The sequence below is a fragment of the Dromiciops gliroides genome, chromosome 3 (genome assembly GCF_019393635.1).
Source record: "Dromiciops gliroides isolate mDroGli1 chromosome 3, mDroGli1.pri, whole genome shotgun sequence".
In the NCBI taxonomy this organism is placed as follows: domain Eukaryota; kingdom Metazoa; phylum Chordata; class Mammalia; order Microbiotheria; family Microbiotheriidae; genus Dromiciops; species Dromiciops gliroides.
Genome location: NC_057863.1, coordinates 94,244,567 through 94,264,045, shown reverse-complemented (window position 1 = coordinate 94,264,045; position 19,479 = coordinate 94,244,567). Strand labels below are relative to the sequence as shown.

The following is a 19,479-nucleotide window of genomic DNA, read 5'->3' as shown; positions in this document are numbered from 1 at the left end:
TATGAGGAAGGATGGGAACACAATGAGACGAGGTAGCAAAGTGAGGAAGTCTTATTGAGGAGAAATACTCACGATAAGAAGGGACAGGTCCATGGGGCTGGGGGGTAGATGAAATTGGGTGTGGGTTTTTATAGGGTTCCCAATTGGTTCCAGCACGGCCAAGTATTGGGGAGGGGGAAGAGTCAATACCTGGGGACTGCTACTGCTTCATGCTGGGGAATGGTGGGGAGGCAAGATTCCTGGGGAATTGTTGGCTAGTTGATTCTCGAACTCCCCATCGTCCGGAAGAGGCTTTGGACCATGGCTCTGACAGGGTCACTCGGGGGTTTTGAGCCTCTCCTGTGGCCTTTTCATTTAGCAGGGTGGGAAGGCTAGTTCCTAGTCACTAGTCATTAGCATTTATAAAGGATGCCCCATTATACAAGGTGTCTTAGTGCACTTTTAAGCTTTTAAAGCTTAAAACTGTACTAAGACTTTCGGAATACCCTCTATGGCATTTTTGTTCTCACAACAGCCTTGGGAGGGAGAGGCTGTTAATATTCCCATTTTACAGATGGGGAGACTGAGAGCAGGAGAGGATAAGTGACTTGCTCAGGGTCACGTAGCTGGGTGAATGTCTGAGGCCAGATTTGGGTTCGGGTATCTTCCTCACTCAAGGTCCAAGACACTATCCTTTCTACCACCTACTTATGTCTTCATTCTACTGAAGCACTTACACCTGTTTTATTCTACCTTTGATATACTTGGCTCTTAAATCTGGCTTATCTTTAGTGTTATGCACAGGACCCTCCAATCTACAGACAAGTGCTTGATGAGGAACTGAATCACTTCAGGAGGCCATAGTAGAAAAATGGATAATTAGTAATGTTGGTCTCTGTTCTTAGTGTTTCTTCTAGTAAGGGTGTTTTCAGGTCTTTTAGTGGCCAGATGTGGCTGCCTTAGAAATGTTGTGGAAAAAACTCATTCAGGGCTGTGACACAGGTGTTCTTGTCTCTCAGAGAGGACAACGTCTCTCTTTTTCTTTTGGAACAAGAGTAAACCGGGTATACTAGGATTGGTTGTGTGTCTTTGTTGGCCTACATTTTGGATTCAAAGAAAGTCTTGTATACAGTGAGGGGACATTTTTTGCATGATTATGTGAATTCAAATATTTGTGCTCAGCAAGAGAGAGGAAAGAGAGAGAGAGAGAGAGAGAGAGAGAGAGAGAGAGAGAGAGAGAGAGAGAAATAATGATAACATCCATCATTTGCATAGCACTTTAAAATTTGCAAAGTACTTTAAATATATTAAATATATTATTTCATTTGGTCCTCACAACAACTCTACAAGGTTGGTACAATTATGATTGCCCTTTTACAAATAAGGAAACTTGTGAGAAAGTTTTAGTGACTTGCCTAAGGTCATGCTGCTAGCAAGAGTCTGAAAATGTGACTCTAGATTCCATAGACTCAGGATTTGAAGTCAGGTCTTCCTGACACCAAGTCAAACAGTGTACTGCCTAGTGATTCCATTTAAATTATTAAATATTACTTTAAACAAGGCAGAAATTCCACCCTCCATTCTACTCCATAAGCGTATACCACAGGAATGAGTAAGCATGAGAATGAGGACATGAAAGTTCTTCCCAACACTCCATATGTCAATGCCTGCCTCCAGTGGACCTTTGAAAATCTGAGAAATGGAGGTTCCCTTTCCCTAGGTCTCTAACCCATCGTTAACCCATGTGACTCAGCCTTCACCCTCAAATCTTAGAGCCAGTCCTTATCCTGGAGTTTCAGATCCTGCTTATTGATGTCCTTTATGTTCACTGTCCCATAGTGTCAGTGGCTATTCAAGACCTCCATCAAAGAGAAGGTAATTTGCAGGAGATTTATGCAAAAAATTTATGCACAGATTTTAGAATCTAGCCACCCATGTAAGCTACATCTTCCTCATTATAAAAAGAACATGGCGGGGGGGTGGGCAGCTAGGTAGCACAGTGGATAAAGCACCGGCCCTGGATTCAGGAGGACCTGAGTTCAAATCTGGCCTCAGACACTTGACACTAGCTGTGTGACCCTGGGCAAGTCACTTAACCCCCATTGCCCCAGGGGAAAAAAAAACAAAAAAAAAAGATTGTGCCTCAGTTTCCTCTTTGTAAAATGTGAATAGTGACACTAGTGGGTCAGATGTAACAAAGGCATAGTACTTTGTAATTGGTAGTAGTCCATAGATATTTCATTTATTTCTGTTGTTACCTACTATACAGAATAACTGTGAAGAGAGTGCTTTGCAAGCTGTAAAGCATTATAAATGTGAATTATTCTTGGAACTTAGGAAACTTCTGGTTCTTACTACTGGTAGTGCTAGTTCTGTGACTTCAGAGAAAACACATCACTTCTTGGGACCTTGGTATGCTCATCTAATGAAGAAATTAGATCAGATAATTCCTAAAGTCACTTGCAGATTTAAGCTCCTTTGGTCTTATGATAGAATTGTTTATTTTTTATTATGTGCTTTGCATTCTCTGAAATTAGCACCCCACCCCCATCTCTTTCTGGCTTCCTATAGCCCATTATCACCTCTTCATTATTGTTGTTCAGTCATATTTGACTCTTTATGACCCCATTTGGGGTTTTCATGGCAAAGATGCTGGAGTGGTTTGCCATTTCCTTCTCCAACTCACTTTACAGATGAGGAAACTGAGGCAAATAGGGTTAAGTGACTTGCCCAGGGTCACATAGCTAATAAGTGTCTACGGCTGTCTTTGAACTCAGAAAGATGAGTCTCCTCACTCCAAGCCTTGCACTCTCTCCACCACTACACCTACCTTCCCATTATAGCTTCAAGGTACATCTATATCTTTTTCTCTCTCAGAGCAAGGTTGTAGGTAGTTAGAAATTTCTCTAGTAGGGTTACTCTCCATTCAGTTCACCATTCTCTCAATTGGCATATGGAGTCTAGAGATGGGAAATATTCAGTCATAGTTGCTAAGTTGCAGTTATTCTGCCTAGGCTTGAAATTAGTCTTTTAAAAGAACATAGTAGCTTAAGACATTTTTAAAAATTGGGCTCTTTATGAAGACTAATATTGCTGTCATAAGCCTACTTTATGAAAACTCAAGGGGACCTTTAACTGTAGCAGAAGCTTCCTCATTTAAACGATGGAGGTTAAACAATAAAAACTAATTTTCTATTCCCAGCTTGCCCATAGCACTGCCAAGGAGGGCATCATTTTACCTTATGAAAACAAGGCCACCACATTCTTCAGCCCTCATATGTGCAGCAAACATTTGTTTTGAAAGCTGCACTTTTAAATCAGCAACTTTCTAGCTGAGAAAATGGTACCCTCAATAATCGCATTCCAAGTATATAACACATAATCAGGAATAATTCTCTACTAAGCACACTAATTTATGGGCTATTTCTCCAACACCTCTTGGTCAGTGGCTGTATCTACTAGAGTCCTTCATGGAGGAGACTACACTTAACTGGTCAAACAGCCAGGTGTAGGTGGGTCTTGTGTGTGTGTGTGTGTGTGTGTGTGTCAATTGGGGTTAAGCGACTTGCCCAAGGTCACGCAGCCAGTAAGTGTTAAGTGTCTGAGGCCAGATTCGAACTCAGGTCCTTCTGAATCCAGTGCCATTGCTTTATCCACAGCACCACCTAGCTGCCCCTTGGTGGGTCTTTTTAAACCATAATAGTCTTGGAGATGTGGGGTCAGAAGCAAGCAGGAAATCATTCCAGGACAAAGAGTGACCTGTCTTGACTTAACAGGAAGAGGAGATATGTATGAGAACCCAAAGTATAGAACCAGTAGGTAAAATATTGTTGAGATCCAAAGGACAAAATAAGAAAACACTAAGTCAAGCAAGAATGTAAGAAATCAATCTAAGTAGACCTGAGCTTATTTTATAAGAGTGAGTTCAAATTTGATTCTTTGCTATGACTGTGCCAACCTCCTATGTTTGGATACAACCTCAGCTCACTTGATCTAAATGAGCTTCAGTCCTATATGTATGGTTCCCCACTATTGCGAGTTTTCCCCACAGGGCAAACAGCTATATTTGTGTAGTGCTGGAGGATATGTAGATGTTAGATTCATTTTAGTAAGAGGAAAACTGTTTTGAGAAGAACCTGTCCTTGTGTTGAGATAATTCATTAAATATAGAACTTTGTTAAGCAAATTTAATACCAGAGTTATAACTTCAGGAATGACTCAGCTCATGAAAAGGGTTGGGTCTATCCCTTATAATACCAAAGTCCTTTCCATAGATGTGTTTTTCTTGTATATATTCTAAGAATATTCAGAACTACATATTTTTCTATCCAAGAATTTGGTACTCCCTGAAAATAAGGATGTATATTTATCAATTGTAGGATTAATGTACTGATTACTTCAGGAAAGTTTTAACTCTGAAACAAATACAGAAATATTTTTCTTCCAAACTGGAAAATTGGCCCATCCAGCCAACTACTCTGAAGAAGTTTTTACATCAGTATGTAAAATGATCAGGAATTTCATCAATGTACGTACTCACTACCAATGTAGGTTGCAACCCATCATGGGGTACATTTGGAGGAGAGTCAGTAATGCAGTTTAATTACAGTGTAAATTAAGCACACTCAGGGGAAGTAGTGGGAAATCAGGTTGTAAATGCTCATGTTGATGGGTCTTGAATTCCAGAGTAGGAAGCCTATTTTTTGTTGTTTTTCAGTCATATCTAACTCTTCATGACCCATTTGGGGTTTTCTTGGCAAATATACTGGACTAGTTTCCTGTTTCTTTCTCCAGTTTATTATACAAATGAGGAAACTGAGGCAAACAGGGTTAAATGACTTGCCCAGGGTCACAGAGCTAGTAAATGCCTGAAACTGGATTTGAACTTGTGAAGATATGTCCTCCTGATTCCAAGCTCAGTGCTCTACCTTCTGCACTACCTACCTCCCAAGAGCCCATTTTTACTTTATTCAATAGGAGAGGGGGACCCAAAGAACATATTTTTATTGGGGAGTGATATGATCAGAACTATGCTTTAGGAAGTTTAAATATCAGTAATTGGTGTATAGTTTGGCTTGAATGGAGAAAGCCAGAATATGGAGAGACCAGTTGAGTATGCTATTTCATTAGATCAGGTAAAAGGCAATTATATCTGGATTAATTTCCCCCTGGGATGGATGGGAAAAAACATTAGATAGCAAGAATTGGAAGAATTGACAAGGCTCGATAACTGATTGGATATGAACAAGAGAAATGAGCTGAAGATGACTTCAAGGTTTTGAGCCTAAATAGCTTGGGAAATTATGGTATCATAGAACAGTTAAGAGGAAAAGCTAGGAGTTTGGAGGAAGAGAGGGAAAAACTAATGAAGGAAGAATATGAATTCATTTTTCAATGTGTACTTGAGATGATAAGTAGAAATCCAGCTAGAGTTAAATAATTTGTACCGGGTTTTTGTGAGGATCAAATGACATGACAAATATAAATCACTTTATAAACCCCCCAACACTATATCCATGTTGTTGTTTTTATTATTATTAAGGAATTCTGCATTAGAACTCATGACAGAAATTAGGGCTGGAAACATGGATTTCGGTGTTGTCTGCACATGGTGATACTTGAAGCCATGTTAATGAATGAGAGCATTGAGGCAAAAAGTAAAAGGAAAGAAGAGAAGATGTCTTCTTTCTTTCTTTTCCTTTTTTTTTTTTTGCAGGGCAATAAGGGTTAAGTGACTTGCCCAAGGTCACACAGCTAGTAAGTGTCAAGCATTTGAGACCAGATTTGAACTCAGGTCCTCCTGAATCCAGGGCTGGTTCTTTATCTACTGCATTACCTAGCTGCCCCCAAGAAGATTTCTTAAGGAAGAAAGACTGTCAAAATGAATGAGCTGTGGGGCAGCTAGGTGGTGCTACATGTATGATGGGGGGACACACTGGAGAAGGAAATGGCAAACCACTCTAGTATCTTTGCAAAGAAAGTCCATGGGCTTACATTGAGTCAAACACAACTGAACACCTGTACAACAGCAACAATAATGTTGTCTCCAGCTGGTAGAGTGTAAGCTCCTTGACGGAAGGGCAGACTGGGCTGTGTAACTGTTGAATTTTATCAAATGACAGCTACATGTATGATTAGGCCCCAATTTACAGATGAGAAACAAATCATACATGTAGTGCCTACCCCCACAGGATTGTTGTGAATTTCAAAGGGTACCATGTATGTTTAAAGTTCCTTACATGCCTCCAGGTGTCATATAAATGCTAATTATTATTATTCCTCCACTTCCAAAGCATATATTCTCCCCAAACCTTAGGTTTATTTATTGTCTTATTTTTCTAAAATGGCCATGATAGCAGCAGCACTGGGGACTTCTATCATAGCAGGAAAGGAATTAGGGAGTGTGGGAACCCAGTCTGTCTCATATTTGGGATATCTGTCTGATGGCTTCTTCCTAAGTCAGTGACTCTATGAAGAATTGGCTGTTCATGTTCAGAAACAACCAATGTGTAACAGTCATATGCTAACAACACTCAGTTGATTGGAAATCTTAACATACTAGGCTTGTCACAGGGTTGTAGAAGAATTAGTGATATGGCCTCATTAAGATGTTAAAATGAATGCATTGCATATGTTAACAAGTGGCTGCACCCTGTGATATATCTGGCCATTGGGGTGTTAAATCCTAATTCATCTAGCCAGATGTCCCTGCAGCTGCTACTGGTATTGCAGAGGGAGGCAATCACCTGAGACCCCAGTTACAGGCTGTGAGCGGGTGACAGTGCCTTCTTCAGCATCTGGTTGTACAAATGACTTTTTCAAAGCTCTGATTGACAGGTGCTGAATGTTTTGTGTGCATTCTCTGTCATCATGAGCATATTGGGATTTTTAGATAGACAAACTTTAGACACTTGACCTTCTTAGGAATATTTAAAGTAGGAAAGTCCCCTGGTTGTAGTTTAAACCTGTTTACTTTATTTTGTATCTTTAGAACACAGTGAGAATTTATTAAGATCAACTGAATAACATACACTACTAAATTGGAAGAGTGTCAAAATTTTGTTTTCAGATAATGATACAGCTGAGTTTGCAAAGGGAGGTTTACAGTTTATGTAAATGTTTAAATGACCTGTAGCAAAGTTCCCAGTACTCTTCAGAAGAAGAGGTGTATGGATAAATATTTAGCCATATTTATACAGTATAACTTTTTTTTTAATAAGGCCTTCATGTATGCAGGTCTAGATAACAGAAAGAGAACTTTTCACTCTCCATCCCTACCTCAAGTCAAGTTATGCTCTTCATTCCCCTTGAAACTTAATTCATATTAGGGTCTTGCATCCATATAGTAAGCCCCTGAGAGTGATGGGCCACAAGGATGTCTAAGGAGGAACAAATCAGCCCAGGTTGGAAATATGAAGGAGATTTAAGTTTCTTCATTGTCCAGTATTGGAAGTAGCCTGTGGGTTGCTAGTATTCTTCCAGCCTGGACTATAGAAGCAGCTGATATTTTGATAAAGAATAAATTCTTTATGATGCATTAACTTTCCATCTCACAATTCTTCATTTATAATTCCATTTAATCATTGGGTCCTGACATGGAACCGAAAATTTTGCTTTTTGTCTTTTTTTTTCAAAACCATATTTATTTGGTGCCCATGTAATATCTTGATTTTACAATGTCTCTTTTAGTATATAAAGAGACCTAGTGTTTAAAAACAAAACCTGGGGCAGCTAGGTGGTGCAGTGGATAGAGCACTGGCCCTGGAGTCAGGAGTACCTGAGTTCAAATCTGGCCTCAGACGCTTAACACTTACTAGCTGTGTGACCCTGGGCAAGTCACTTAACCCCAATTGCCTCACTAAAAAACAAAAAACCAAAAAAAACCAAATCCCTGTGGGTTGGCATATTCCACAACAATCCACCCTGCCCTATAGGACCTTGCCAGTTCTTGTTCCATGTGCTTAACAAAGGGTCCAAAGGTTTTCCTTCAGATTTTCATATATTTGAACTATTCTAACTCAAAACATTTAGAACATGAGGCTGAACATTTTCCATCATATTTCATGGAGAATTAAGCTTAAGATTCTTAGATGTCAAATTAAGAATGAATTAATGAGAGACAGCTAAGAGAGCACAGTGATAGATCTTTTGTGTACTTATATACTAAAAGAGAAATTGTAAAAATCAAAATATTTAGATGGACACCAAATAAATATGGCTTTGAGCAAAAAACAAAAAGCAAAAATGTGGGTTCCATGTCAGGATCCTGTGATTAAATGGAATTATAAGTGAAGAATTGTGAGATGGAAAGTTAATGCATCATAAAGAGTTTCCTCTTTATCAAAATATCAGCTGCTTCTGTAAAAAAAATCTTCCTTGCCTTCCACCACTCCCCAATTCATGAGCTTTTTGTTAGACTTTGGGGAGAGGTGGGGAGGGAAATGAATGTGTAATGCTGGTTTATTCCAAGGTCTTATCATAATATAAAATTGCCACAAGATGGCGGTGTGTCAGAGGAAGACTTGTATTTTTTCACTTGGCAGCTATTTGCTTAGGCTGCCTGCCAAGACACTATTTCTATTGGATTTTTAAGGGTTAAGTGGACACTATCATAGCTTAGTAAACCAAAATTTTGTTTATTTTTAAATTGTAGAATCCTTCTTCTGCTGCTGATGTTGCCAGTCATGAAATTGAGCACATAAGCCATTCTATCTCTAAATAGTGCATCATCATTCATCCCCAGCATTTGGCTAAAGGAATGACTATAAGTTTTGATACCAATTTTCGTGGGAAGCTCATGGGAAGCTATTGGCTTACTTGATAGTCACACCTGGACCAGGCTTAGTCTCTTTCATGTAACAGAATAGCTGACAAATAGGCTGTAGATGGAAGAAAATGGGTAGCCTTGTCTTCCTGGATTGCGGGGCATTGTGGGCAGTTTAGCAGCGACAGTTGAATAGGGGCCTTTGCCAAGAAAGATGAGGCAGCAGGGTGTGTTGTTTGCTTGGTTTCCTTACCCTGGAAAGTGTCCCTCTCATATGCTTGAAGATATTTGCAGGGTACTGCTTCAAAGGCTGCCTCCCCTACTTTATGCAAATTATGGGAATTAGGGACTGGAAGAATTCTGATCTATAATTGCACAGGATGTTTAACAAAAAAATAAACTGACCAATTAACAAAATATATCCACAGCTGGGCTTAAATAAGGATGAATTATAGGCAATATTTTTCTCTACCTAAATAATTTATTTGTAAGGAAGGAAGAGGTTGGAAATCTTCTTTGTGGCATTTCCACCTTCCTCTCTGCCATATAAAATCATTGTACTTACACAATATTATTCATTCATTTCAGAATTCAATGACAATGCCCAAAATATAATATTTTTTAAAACTTCAAAGAGCCCTATGACTTATCCAGGGGCTGATTCTTGACATTTTTAAAGGCATGGATTCCTTTGGCAATCTGGTGAAGCCTATGGACTCCCTTCTGAGAATGTTTTTAAAGGCATAAAGTAAAATACATAAAATTACAAAGGAAACCAATTATATTGAAATACAGTTATCTATGCCCAAAGGGCTATAGAACTGTGCATACCCTTTGATCTAGCAATACCACTGCTAGGTTTTTATCCCAAAGACATCCCCCCCCAAAAGTAAAAGACCTATTTGTACAAAAATATTTATAGCAGCTCTTTTTGTAGTGGCTAAGAGTTGGAAATCAAAGGAATGTCCATCAATTGGGGAATGGCTAAACAAACTGTGCTATATGAGGTGATGTAATATATGTGCTATAGGAAATGACAAGCAGGATGATTTCAGAAAGGCCTGGAAAGACATTTCTATGAACTGATGTATAGTGACATAAGCAGAACCAAGAGAACATTGTGCACAGTAATAGCAACGTTTTTTAATGAAGAATTGTGAATGACTTAACTGTTCTCAGCAATACAATGATCCAAGACAATCCCAAAGGACTACAGCATACTATCCACCTCCAAAGAAAGAAATGATATTAATCAAACACAGACTGAAGCATGCTATTTTTTCATTTTCTTTCATTTTTTCTTTTATTCAAGTTTTCTTATACAACATGACTAATATGAAAATGTTTTACATAACTGCACATGTATAATATATATCTGATTGCTTACTGCCACAGAGAGATGGGAGGGGAGGGAGTGAAAGAGGGATAAAATTTGGAACTCAAAACTTTAAATAAAGGAGTATTTACTAAAAAAAAAGACAAAGAAATATCAAAATATGGGTTTTTTTTTTAAATCCTTGGACCCCAAGTTAAGAACACCTGCCCTTTTTGGAATCCTTTATAGCTGTCCACCATGATGAATTCCTTTTTCTACCAGGCACTGTACTAAGTTATAGAAATACAAAAGCAAGGCAATCCCTGAAATGGATGAGCTATATTCTAATAGAATGAGGTTAGCTTGATAAGGAACACCTATAACCAAAGAATTGAAAATTATCAGGATAGGTATAGACAAAAGGAGGCTGAGGCTTCTGCCATTCATTTAGAAGTTTTACATTTCTTCTTCCATTGTATTAGTCATAACAGCTCACATTTCTGTGGCATTTAAAGTGCTTTCCTCACAGCAAACCTGGGTTGTTGGCAAGAATCTGCTGATAAATGTTTAACAACTGGCTGGGGGTGAGGGCTATATACCTAAAGCCTACTTTTAAATTTAATTCGCATCACTAATATTTTCTTTATCATTCTCTTAAGTCTAGACAATAAAATCATAAATTAATTCCTGATTTGTAGCTTTTGTCCACAGAATAATCAGTGATTAGGATTAGGCTCCTGCCATGTCCAGCACACCCAGGTCATAGGTATGTCTTATATCATGACAATGATATATAGAAACAGGATCGTTTCTCATTGTTCTATTTGTTTAGCTATGTTTGGGTCTCAGATGTAGACTAGAATTATGAATTTATGATTATTGGTATACATGGGGTAATGGTAAAGTAACTGTCTCAATGGCATCCAGTTTTGCTCTGTAAAAGCCCAGATGGGCAGCAAATCCAGTTGAGTATTTAGCATTTGGAAATTCTGGACAATCATTTGTTGTTCATTTTCTCTAGTCAGAAAAATAGATTAGGAAGTGAAGGGTTGGGTTTTTTCCTCTTTGCTGGTTGAGTCCACTTTCATAAAAAAGATTTATGGATGGTCATTGATATTGAAATTCAGAATCAACAATCAGAAGGCTTGAAACTGTTATTGCAGACCTATTAAACTTTCTGTTCAGGCTACCAAGTTTAAAAGCAAACTGGGCCTTACTTTGTCTAGTATTCACATTACTCAGCAGGGACACAGAAAAAGTTGCTGTTGTTTCAGTCACTGGAGGGATTTGTGCAAAGAGTGGGACCTCCATATCCTAGGAACCATCATCTTTAGAGTTTAAAGACACAAATTTATGAGTAACTGTAAAGATACATGCCTCATGAAGTAGTGAGTGTATGGTCACAACAAGGGAGCAAAGCTCACTTCTTAGGGATATTGTAGAAATGGATTTGGGTTAATGGAGGATCCTTCTAATTCCAAAATTTTGTGATTATAAATTATACCCTAATCCCTCTGTTCTGTGCTGTTGAATTCCCAATTCATACTTTGTTTATTCATTTGTGCCATCAGTGTAGTGCCACTCTGTAGTCCATAGAGTAGGGCTAGCACTAGGTGCTGCCCCACAGTATTGCTCTAGTTCATCTCTCTGCACCCTGTTCCAGCATGTGAATGAACCCTGTCTGACTACTCTGTGTCTTTGGGAGCATTCACTGGTCTCTTCTTTCTAGTTATTCTCCTACTGGATTTGATTCACATGATTAAGGAAATGTGGACTTAACTTGTAGGAAAAAGAATAGAAATTTGGGTCCTGTGGTCAATAAAACTCAAGTTTTTTCTCTTGCCTTAGTCCCACCTGTTGTTTTTTTTGTCTTCCCTAAGTTTTAATGTTCAAGAATATATGAAACATAACACATAATTAGGTTCCAATAGCCTGTATCTGCAAAAATTTAGTCCAAAGGCACAAATATAGTGGTTATGTGTTATGGAATATGAGAATTGTACCCAATTCAATGAAAAGAATTTAAAAAAAATATTGGGAACATTTACTGTTAAAGTGAGTGGAAGAGATTACCAAGCTCACAAAAAGGGATACCAGGGCAGATATTGGCAATATGTTTTTATAGCCTCTGGTCATAGATGCATGGATGACTGTGTTTTCAATAAAACTTTCCTATAGTGTTGTTAAGAAAAACAGATTTTTTTTGAACATTCCTTGATAAAACAATATAAGACCAACTTTGCTTTATGATTCCTTAATTGAAGCTGGAGTTGTATATGTAGCAAAACTTTAAATTGATAAAAAAAAAACAATAAAGGGGAGTACTTGGCAGAAGTTTTGCAGAATTGTCGAATAGAGAATCACATATAGCTTAAGGTTTCCTTTGGACATACTCAGCATAAGATAGTTCCATTCTGAAAGTAAACAAAAGTCTTTGAAAAATTCACATTATGCTGATATTGCCTTTATTTTTTTTTCAGTTAACAAGCATTTATTTTCTCTTTCTTTCCCATTTATCCTGCTATTAGGAGGGAGAAAAACCCTAAATTCTTATAACAAATATGCACAGTCAAAAAAGAAAGAAAGAAAAAGACCTAATTCTCACATTGTCCACATCTGTATATATGGCAATTTCTTTACCCTGAGTCTAACACCTCTCTTAGAAGGTGGGTAGCATGCTTCATCATTGATCCCCGGGAATCCTATATGGTCAGACATCAAAGACCATCCTCTGGCTGGACACCAAATTACTTAGAGTTCTTAAGTCTTTCAAAATTGTTTGTGTGGCGTTGGTATACTATAAATAATTCTCCAAGTTCAACTCTACTTAAGTTCATACAAGTCTTCCCAGGTTTCTTCAGAACCACCTATTTTATATTTTCTTGTGCCACAATAGTATTCTATTGCATTCATATGTGATACTTTCTTCAACCCCCTTAGTTTCCAGTTCCTTATTGCTAGAAATAGAGATACTATAACTATTTTTGTACATATGGGTCTTTTATTTCTTTCTTCAATCTCTTTGAGGTATAAATGTATCAGTGGTATTGTTGGTTCAATGGGTATGTATTGTTTAGTAATTTAGGGGTTATGGTTCCAAATTGCTTTCTATTACACCTATATCAATTCATGGATCAAACAACAGTGCATTGACATGCCTGCTTCTCTGCAGTCCCTCCAACATTTGTCATTTTCCTTTTTTGCAAAGTTTGTCAATCTGATGGATATGAGGTAAAACCTCAGAATTGCTTTAATTTGCATTTTTCTAATTATTAGTGATATGGAGAATTTCTTCATATGGCTTTTCATAGCTTGGATTTCTCCCTTGCTTTGTTTTTCTAGTAGTTTTTTTTTGTTTTTGTTTTTATTTATTTTTCATTTTATTTGTGATATGTAATTAAATTTTATACATATATCAACCATAGATATAATATACACATACACACATATTTGACATATATAATATATATTTTCTATACATAGATATATTCTACTACATATAACTTAGTATTTTAAATCTTTCCTCTTCCTTTTTTTTAAATAAGCAGGCAGTTTTCTTTTTTTTAAACAGGTAAATAACTGTTTTATAAATAATGTATTCATATCAACTTATATAAATAATATATACAACAAATTTGTTTAAATAGAATTACTATATAATTAAGAGCTAAATAACTCATATATGCACAACACATACACATACACACACATATATATGTGTACATATATATACATATATATATATGTGTGTGTGTGTGTGTGTGTGTGTGTGTGCATAGATACATATATACATTCTGTACCCTTCCTAGAACACCCCTCCTCACCTTTTATTTTCAGGTTAAACATTTTTATTTATATTTTTTCTGTTCCAATCTCTATCCCTCCTTCCCTCCCCTCTCCCCTTTCTGAGGTAGCAAACCATCCAATATGGGTTATACATATATGATCATGCAAAACATCACCATATTTGTCACTTAATGAAAGAATGGTAGTTTTTGTCAAATACTGAATCCTTATATCAATAGTTGGGGTCTTCGAGTTTATTGAACCTTAGTCTCCCACTTCACTGATTAAACTTTCTAGTATTTAACCAGTACAAAATAGTATCAATGATTACTGCTTTGGAGTATAATTTGACCTGTACTATTTCTAGGCCCGCTTTCTTCCCATTTTTTTTCATTATTTCCCTTGAAATTCTTAACCTTTTGTTCTTCCAGATGAATACAATGAGGAGGTTGGCGGTGAATGACCTACCTTCCAGTTCATTTCAGCATAATGATTTTATGGCACACTCAGCTTTTTCTACCTCTGAGCAGTCAAATGGCAATTATTTTTCCACATTATTCACCATGTTAAGTGTGACCTTAGAGGTGGTCAAGAGGTGAAAGACTGGAGAATCTTGCTAGCCCTCCGAATCTGCCCAGCATGGAATGTTCCACTGAACCCTTATTGCATTTCGAAAACTTCTGTATGTACTTCTGGAAAATGAAGTATCCAAAGACATACATTAAATACGGAATGATATGATTTTTAATGGACTCCTAAGTGCAGTGGCCTCCCAAGGGTTATCTAATATGAAATATATTGATATGCATGAATTAGACCTAATTTCTAATGCAGCAACTACACATGTAAGAGGCATCATCAGTTAAAGAAGAAGATGTAAAATCAGTCCCTATAGAATTTCAGCAAGGGTAAAAATGAGGGAATTGCAGGATTCAGTGCCCTGTGGGGGCTGAGAGAAGAAGCTTAGGAATCATAGTGTGCCAGTAGAGCTTGTTAAAGAGCTGGGGAAAGGCTTAGATCTCAGATGGAGCAGGGCAAGCCAGTAGTTCAGAATAAGCATTTCGACCTTAAATGTGATTGTGATTCATTTAAAACAGTAGACTGGGTTACTTAGGAAGACAGTGTGATTCCTCAAGAGGGGTCTTTAAAAATAGAATAGATTCTCATCTCTCTGAGATGACATGGCATATCCTTGCCCAAGGTCAAGGGAATGGAATAAATTTTTTCCTCCCTATACCTTCCAGATTTGTCATTTTAGAGGATATAGTCATTGCTGATGCTTAGTAATGATGTTATATTAGTACATTCTTTCTTAGAGCACTGCAAAACATTTGATGTGATGGTCTGCTTTCCATCCTTTGAATGAACATCCTTGCAAATGATTGGCATGAATTAGTCACGATGATTTAATAGATAGTTGAACTAAGTCACAAAGAGATTAAGTGCTTTCTCAAACTAATATAAAGTCAGTTATCATTTAGAAAGTCTAGATTCCAATGGGGACCAAATCTCCAGCTGTTCCCTAAAGGATTTAAGACCACTACTTTCAATGTGCAAATCCGGCACTTAGTGACTTAACTAGCAGGGCATCTAGAAGAGGTCTCTGAGTGGCTTTGATGAAGGAGCAGCCTTGAATTGAGATGCAAATACCTGTCCTCTTTGGGGACCCCAAAGCACTTCCTTTCTCTGGCCTGCATTTCTAAACTTTTATTTGCAGCAATATTTTAAGTTAATTATAGGCATTCTAAAAGCTCCCACACTTCTGTGTAGTACTTGTTAATGCACTGTGATTAAAAAAAAATTAACCACTGGTTGTTGACCATCATTCTCTTCTCTGTGGGCTGCGCATAACCGGTATACCAGCAATGTGCTCTAATGAAATGGACATAAAAAGTATTCCCCCAAAGATTTAAGAGAACCACATATTCTGTGTAATTGTTATTTTCCTGGTTAATCTCTTCTCCATTTGTGTACCTGCTGACTATTTTTAATTATGCTTCAATTACCCCATGTTTTATAAATAACACAGTCTTTTTTTTTTAGCTTGGATAGTTTGCAATGCCCTATGTTGGTATGCAAGCATTGTGTGTGTTCCTTGGAATAGCCAGGTAATCTTCTGTGGTGAATTTATTCAATTAACAAGACAAGTAGTCATAAAAGTACAAGAGCTACATACCCCTTATATAGTATGATGAAAAGAGCATTTCATCATCGTGCCCTTGCATCCTTATGTTCTATCCATTTTAGGTAAAAGACGATCATGTTCTTTCACATGAATAGCCATTGCTATACAAGGTTGTGGTGGGGACCTAACGAGATGATAAACTTAAGTAAAAATCCTTCAAAGAGATGTAAGACCTTGCACCAATGTAAAGTGTTGCTATTGCATTAAAATTTTGCATTTTTTTTCTTTTCATTTTAGGAACTAAAGCATATGGCTAGGACAGAGAATACAAGAGCAGAGAAAGGTGGGCACTGGTTAATTTAACTATTTGACATCCTGATGGATTGATGTTCTTGAATCTAACATGACTTCTTTCTTCTCCAGCTATGATGGACTATCCTTTGTTGGATTTCTCCAGGAAAACCCAGCCTTTTGCTCATCTCACTATTAATGGCACCAATATCCCCTCAGGTGAGTTTTCCAGGCATCCAGCCAAAAAAGCATTTATTTCAAAGACTCCTATTAGCCATTTGAATACCAGATCACTGCAGGCTCTTTGTCCCACCAAAGGAAAGCTCATTTGCTCTTAAGATGATGACAACATCAAAACTCTTCCTAGAAATTGATTCTCAGCTTTGCCAAAATATCCTTTACCCGAGTTTGCATTTTCAGTTGGTAGTCAGACATTTTGCCAACAGGTACTTGTTGATACCACTGTGGCACTTGAGCCGTCTGTACTCACTCAAACTAAAAGAAGGTAATAGATATCTTTGGGGAGTTGTTTGTACTCTTTCAGGTAACTAGACTGTTGTTGACTTAGCTGTCTCTTGTAGTGGTTTAGCTGGAGTCATGGGAGGCAGGCTTCTAGATAGTGAAAAACTTGGTGCCTCCGCTAAGAGTGAACCAGTTATTTCATCAGGTGGATCCTGGATTTCAATCAGGAGGATTCTTGTGTACAAGGCAATATTTTACATGATTTTCATAAGGAAGATTTATTTTAAAAATTTATGGATTTCACTAGTCTATTTTTGGGAGATGGGAGGGCTGAAGACCTGAGATATCAGAATAGGGAGCTCTGTGTGTAGAATCTCCCTCCAATGGCATAAATGCTCAATAATTTGTCTTCTAGAGTTTCCGGGGGGGTGGGGGGGGACTGAGAGGTTAAGGGAGTTGTCCACAGATACATAGCTAGAAAATTTCATAGTCAGGACTGGAACCAACCAGGATATTGTATTAGTAATAACCATATTAACACATAAATCTAGATTTTTTCCATTATGGTTATATAATATCTAATAATAAGAGTGAACCTAGCTGGAACCCTCAAGAAATTAGTTCTTATTTTAAAAAAAGAAATGAGTTCTTCTGCATGGCTACAATTTCCAGGTAAATAAAAATTTATTCCTTTAGCTACCAAAACTTTAAAAAAATTCAATTTTCACTGAAATCTTTATTATGCATATGTATATATGTACATTTATAATATATATTTCCCTGCCTTAATAAGCAGTATACTGAATGTTATGATGAACATTATCACTATTGCACTAATGTACAGTGACATCATCAGGCCAAGTGGTATGTACATTAAATGGTTTAATTTTTCTATTCTTTATGTACTTGTGTCTGTTTTTCCATTAAGGTTTCAGCTTTCGCCTCTCTCTTCTGTCAGGCATAACCGTCTTCCTACTTTTATTTTGTTGTCCCTTACTTCCAGTGAATTTGGAAACCAGAACCAAAATGTGCCCAAAATTAAAAGTATGGCAAATAGTCTTTGAGTGAGGATTCCAGGTATTCTCCTATCAGTAGAGTACGTTGATTTCATTTAGCATGCACAGATCTTGTAACATCTGTTTTAGGTGGAGCTAAACCTTATTTTCCTTGAGCTTTTGGATATTATCAGATAAATGAGTCTTCCCGACAGCTGTGTTACAATTAGGGGAGGTATTTTTATATTTGAAATACTAAATATCTGGCTACTTTTCAGCCCATGTCTCAGGCTCAGATTCTGGGATCAGAGTAATTGCTGCAGGAAAGTTTTCTTGGAGATAATCAGATGAGATAATTTGGTATCAGCCAAAGGAATATTTTCATTGAGGGTAAGCTTGCACAGTGTGTCGTAGAATATGAAAATAGGGTTCTTTAGGTTTCCATATGATCTCCTTACCAATGAAATTGGTCCTAATATGTTTCATCAACATATTTCATCTTTAGTTTCTCTGCATCTCCAAAAGAACTATACTGATTTGCTCTAATGACTGAAAGACCACTTTGCATATTAACACATTTTAAATGAAATCAATTTAATCATGAAGCATCACTGTGTGCAATATGAAAATACTATTCTACATTTATCTTTTCAGGTTGTTTTAAATGACCTGTAAGAAACCTTACACTAGACTGTATGCTAAAGTCTATTTGGCAATAGCAACCATGCTTTTAGGTATAAAAATCTCTCTACAGGCATCTCATATAAAATCATTGCTGAAAAAACAGAGCAGAACTCTTGGATACTTGTGAGGTTTATTGAGCTTGTGCCTGAGTGAAATGAGTTAATACCCTTTACTGTTTAGGAAAATAGGATTCACTCTTCTGACAAAGACCAAGATAGTGGTCAATAATCAACACTTCAGAGGAAGACTGCAATAAATTTTTTTATTAACTTCCCGGGGCAATGAAAAGCAACATGGAGAAGTAGATAGTGCTGGACTTGGAATCAGGAACAGTAGGGGTTCAAATTCTGTCACTTGATTCTTATTAGCTTTTCAATCATAGGCAAATCACTTAACTTTTCTGAACTCTTGGCAACTCTCAAATACTAATACAATAAATGTTCTATGATTTGCATTGATGAAGGGATTTTCCACCTGAGAAATCCCTGGAGCTTCTAGGCCAACAAAATCATACATCCTTGATGATCTTATGAAGCTATATTTTATGTTATGGGAAAGTACCAGATATGTATACAACTACAAAGAGAAATGAGAACCCAGCTCCCTAGCTGTTAATAGCAATGTAGAAGTCTCAGGCTTCAGGGGGCATAAACATAATACTTTGCTCACATAATATTCATTGCTTCATTTGTACTACTTAGGCTATCAATTTCCACTGGCATCATCTCATCTTGCTTCCAAATTTGCTATAGTTATGACAGTGGTGGTTGAGGTAAAGGATCAGTCAAGCCCCCTTAGTACAGGTTCCTTAGCTAGGCATTCCAACTTTTCTCTAGCCTGGACTGAATTTCTCTCTTCAAACTTTGTACTCTCTGAACCCATTTCTTCAGACTGATCTACTTAATGTTCCTCTAGCCTGTTACATACAATCTTTTTGGGGGAGGGTGTTACATACAATCTTACAACTAGACCATTCTTCTTGCCCTTGGCCCAGCCTGGAATGCTCTTACTCCCAACCGTCTCTGCCTCCCCAGATTTCATGCATCCTCCCTTTCCTGATGTTTCTATCCCATGGTGA

The 19,479-nt window shown here is 37.4% G+C and overlaps 1 protein-coding gene across 1 annotated transcript in view; it reads left to right on the top strand.

The window, feature by feature from the left end:
• Nucleotides 1-19,479, top strand: part of TNFSF11 (TNF superfamily member 11) — a 54,954-nt gene that overhangs the window by 26,420 nt on the left and 9,055 nt on the right. The window contains exons 3-4 of the mRNA XM_043990641.1: nucleotides 16,267-16,312; nucleotides 16,393-16,479. Of these exons, the coding sequence (XP_043846576.1) occupies nucleotides 16,267-16,312; nucleotides 16,393-16,479 (133 nt within the window). The remainder of the gene's footprint in view (nucleotides 1-16,266; nucleotides 16,313-16,392; nucleotides 16,480-19,479) is intronic.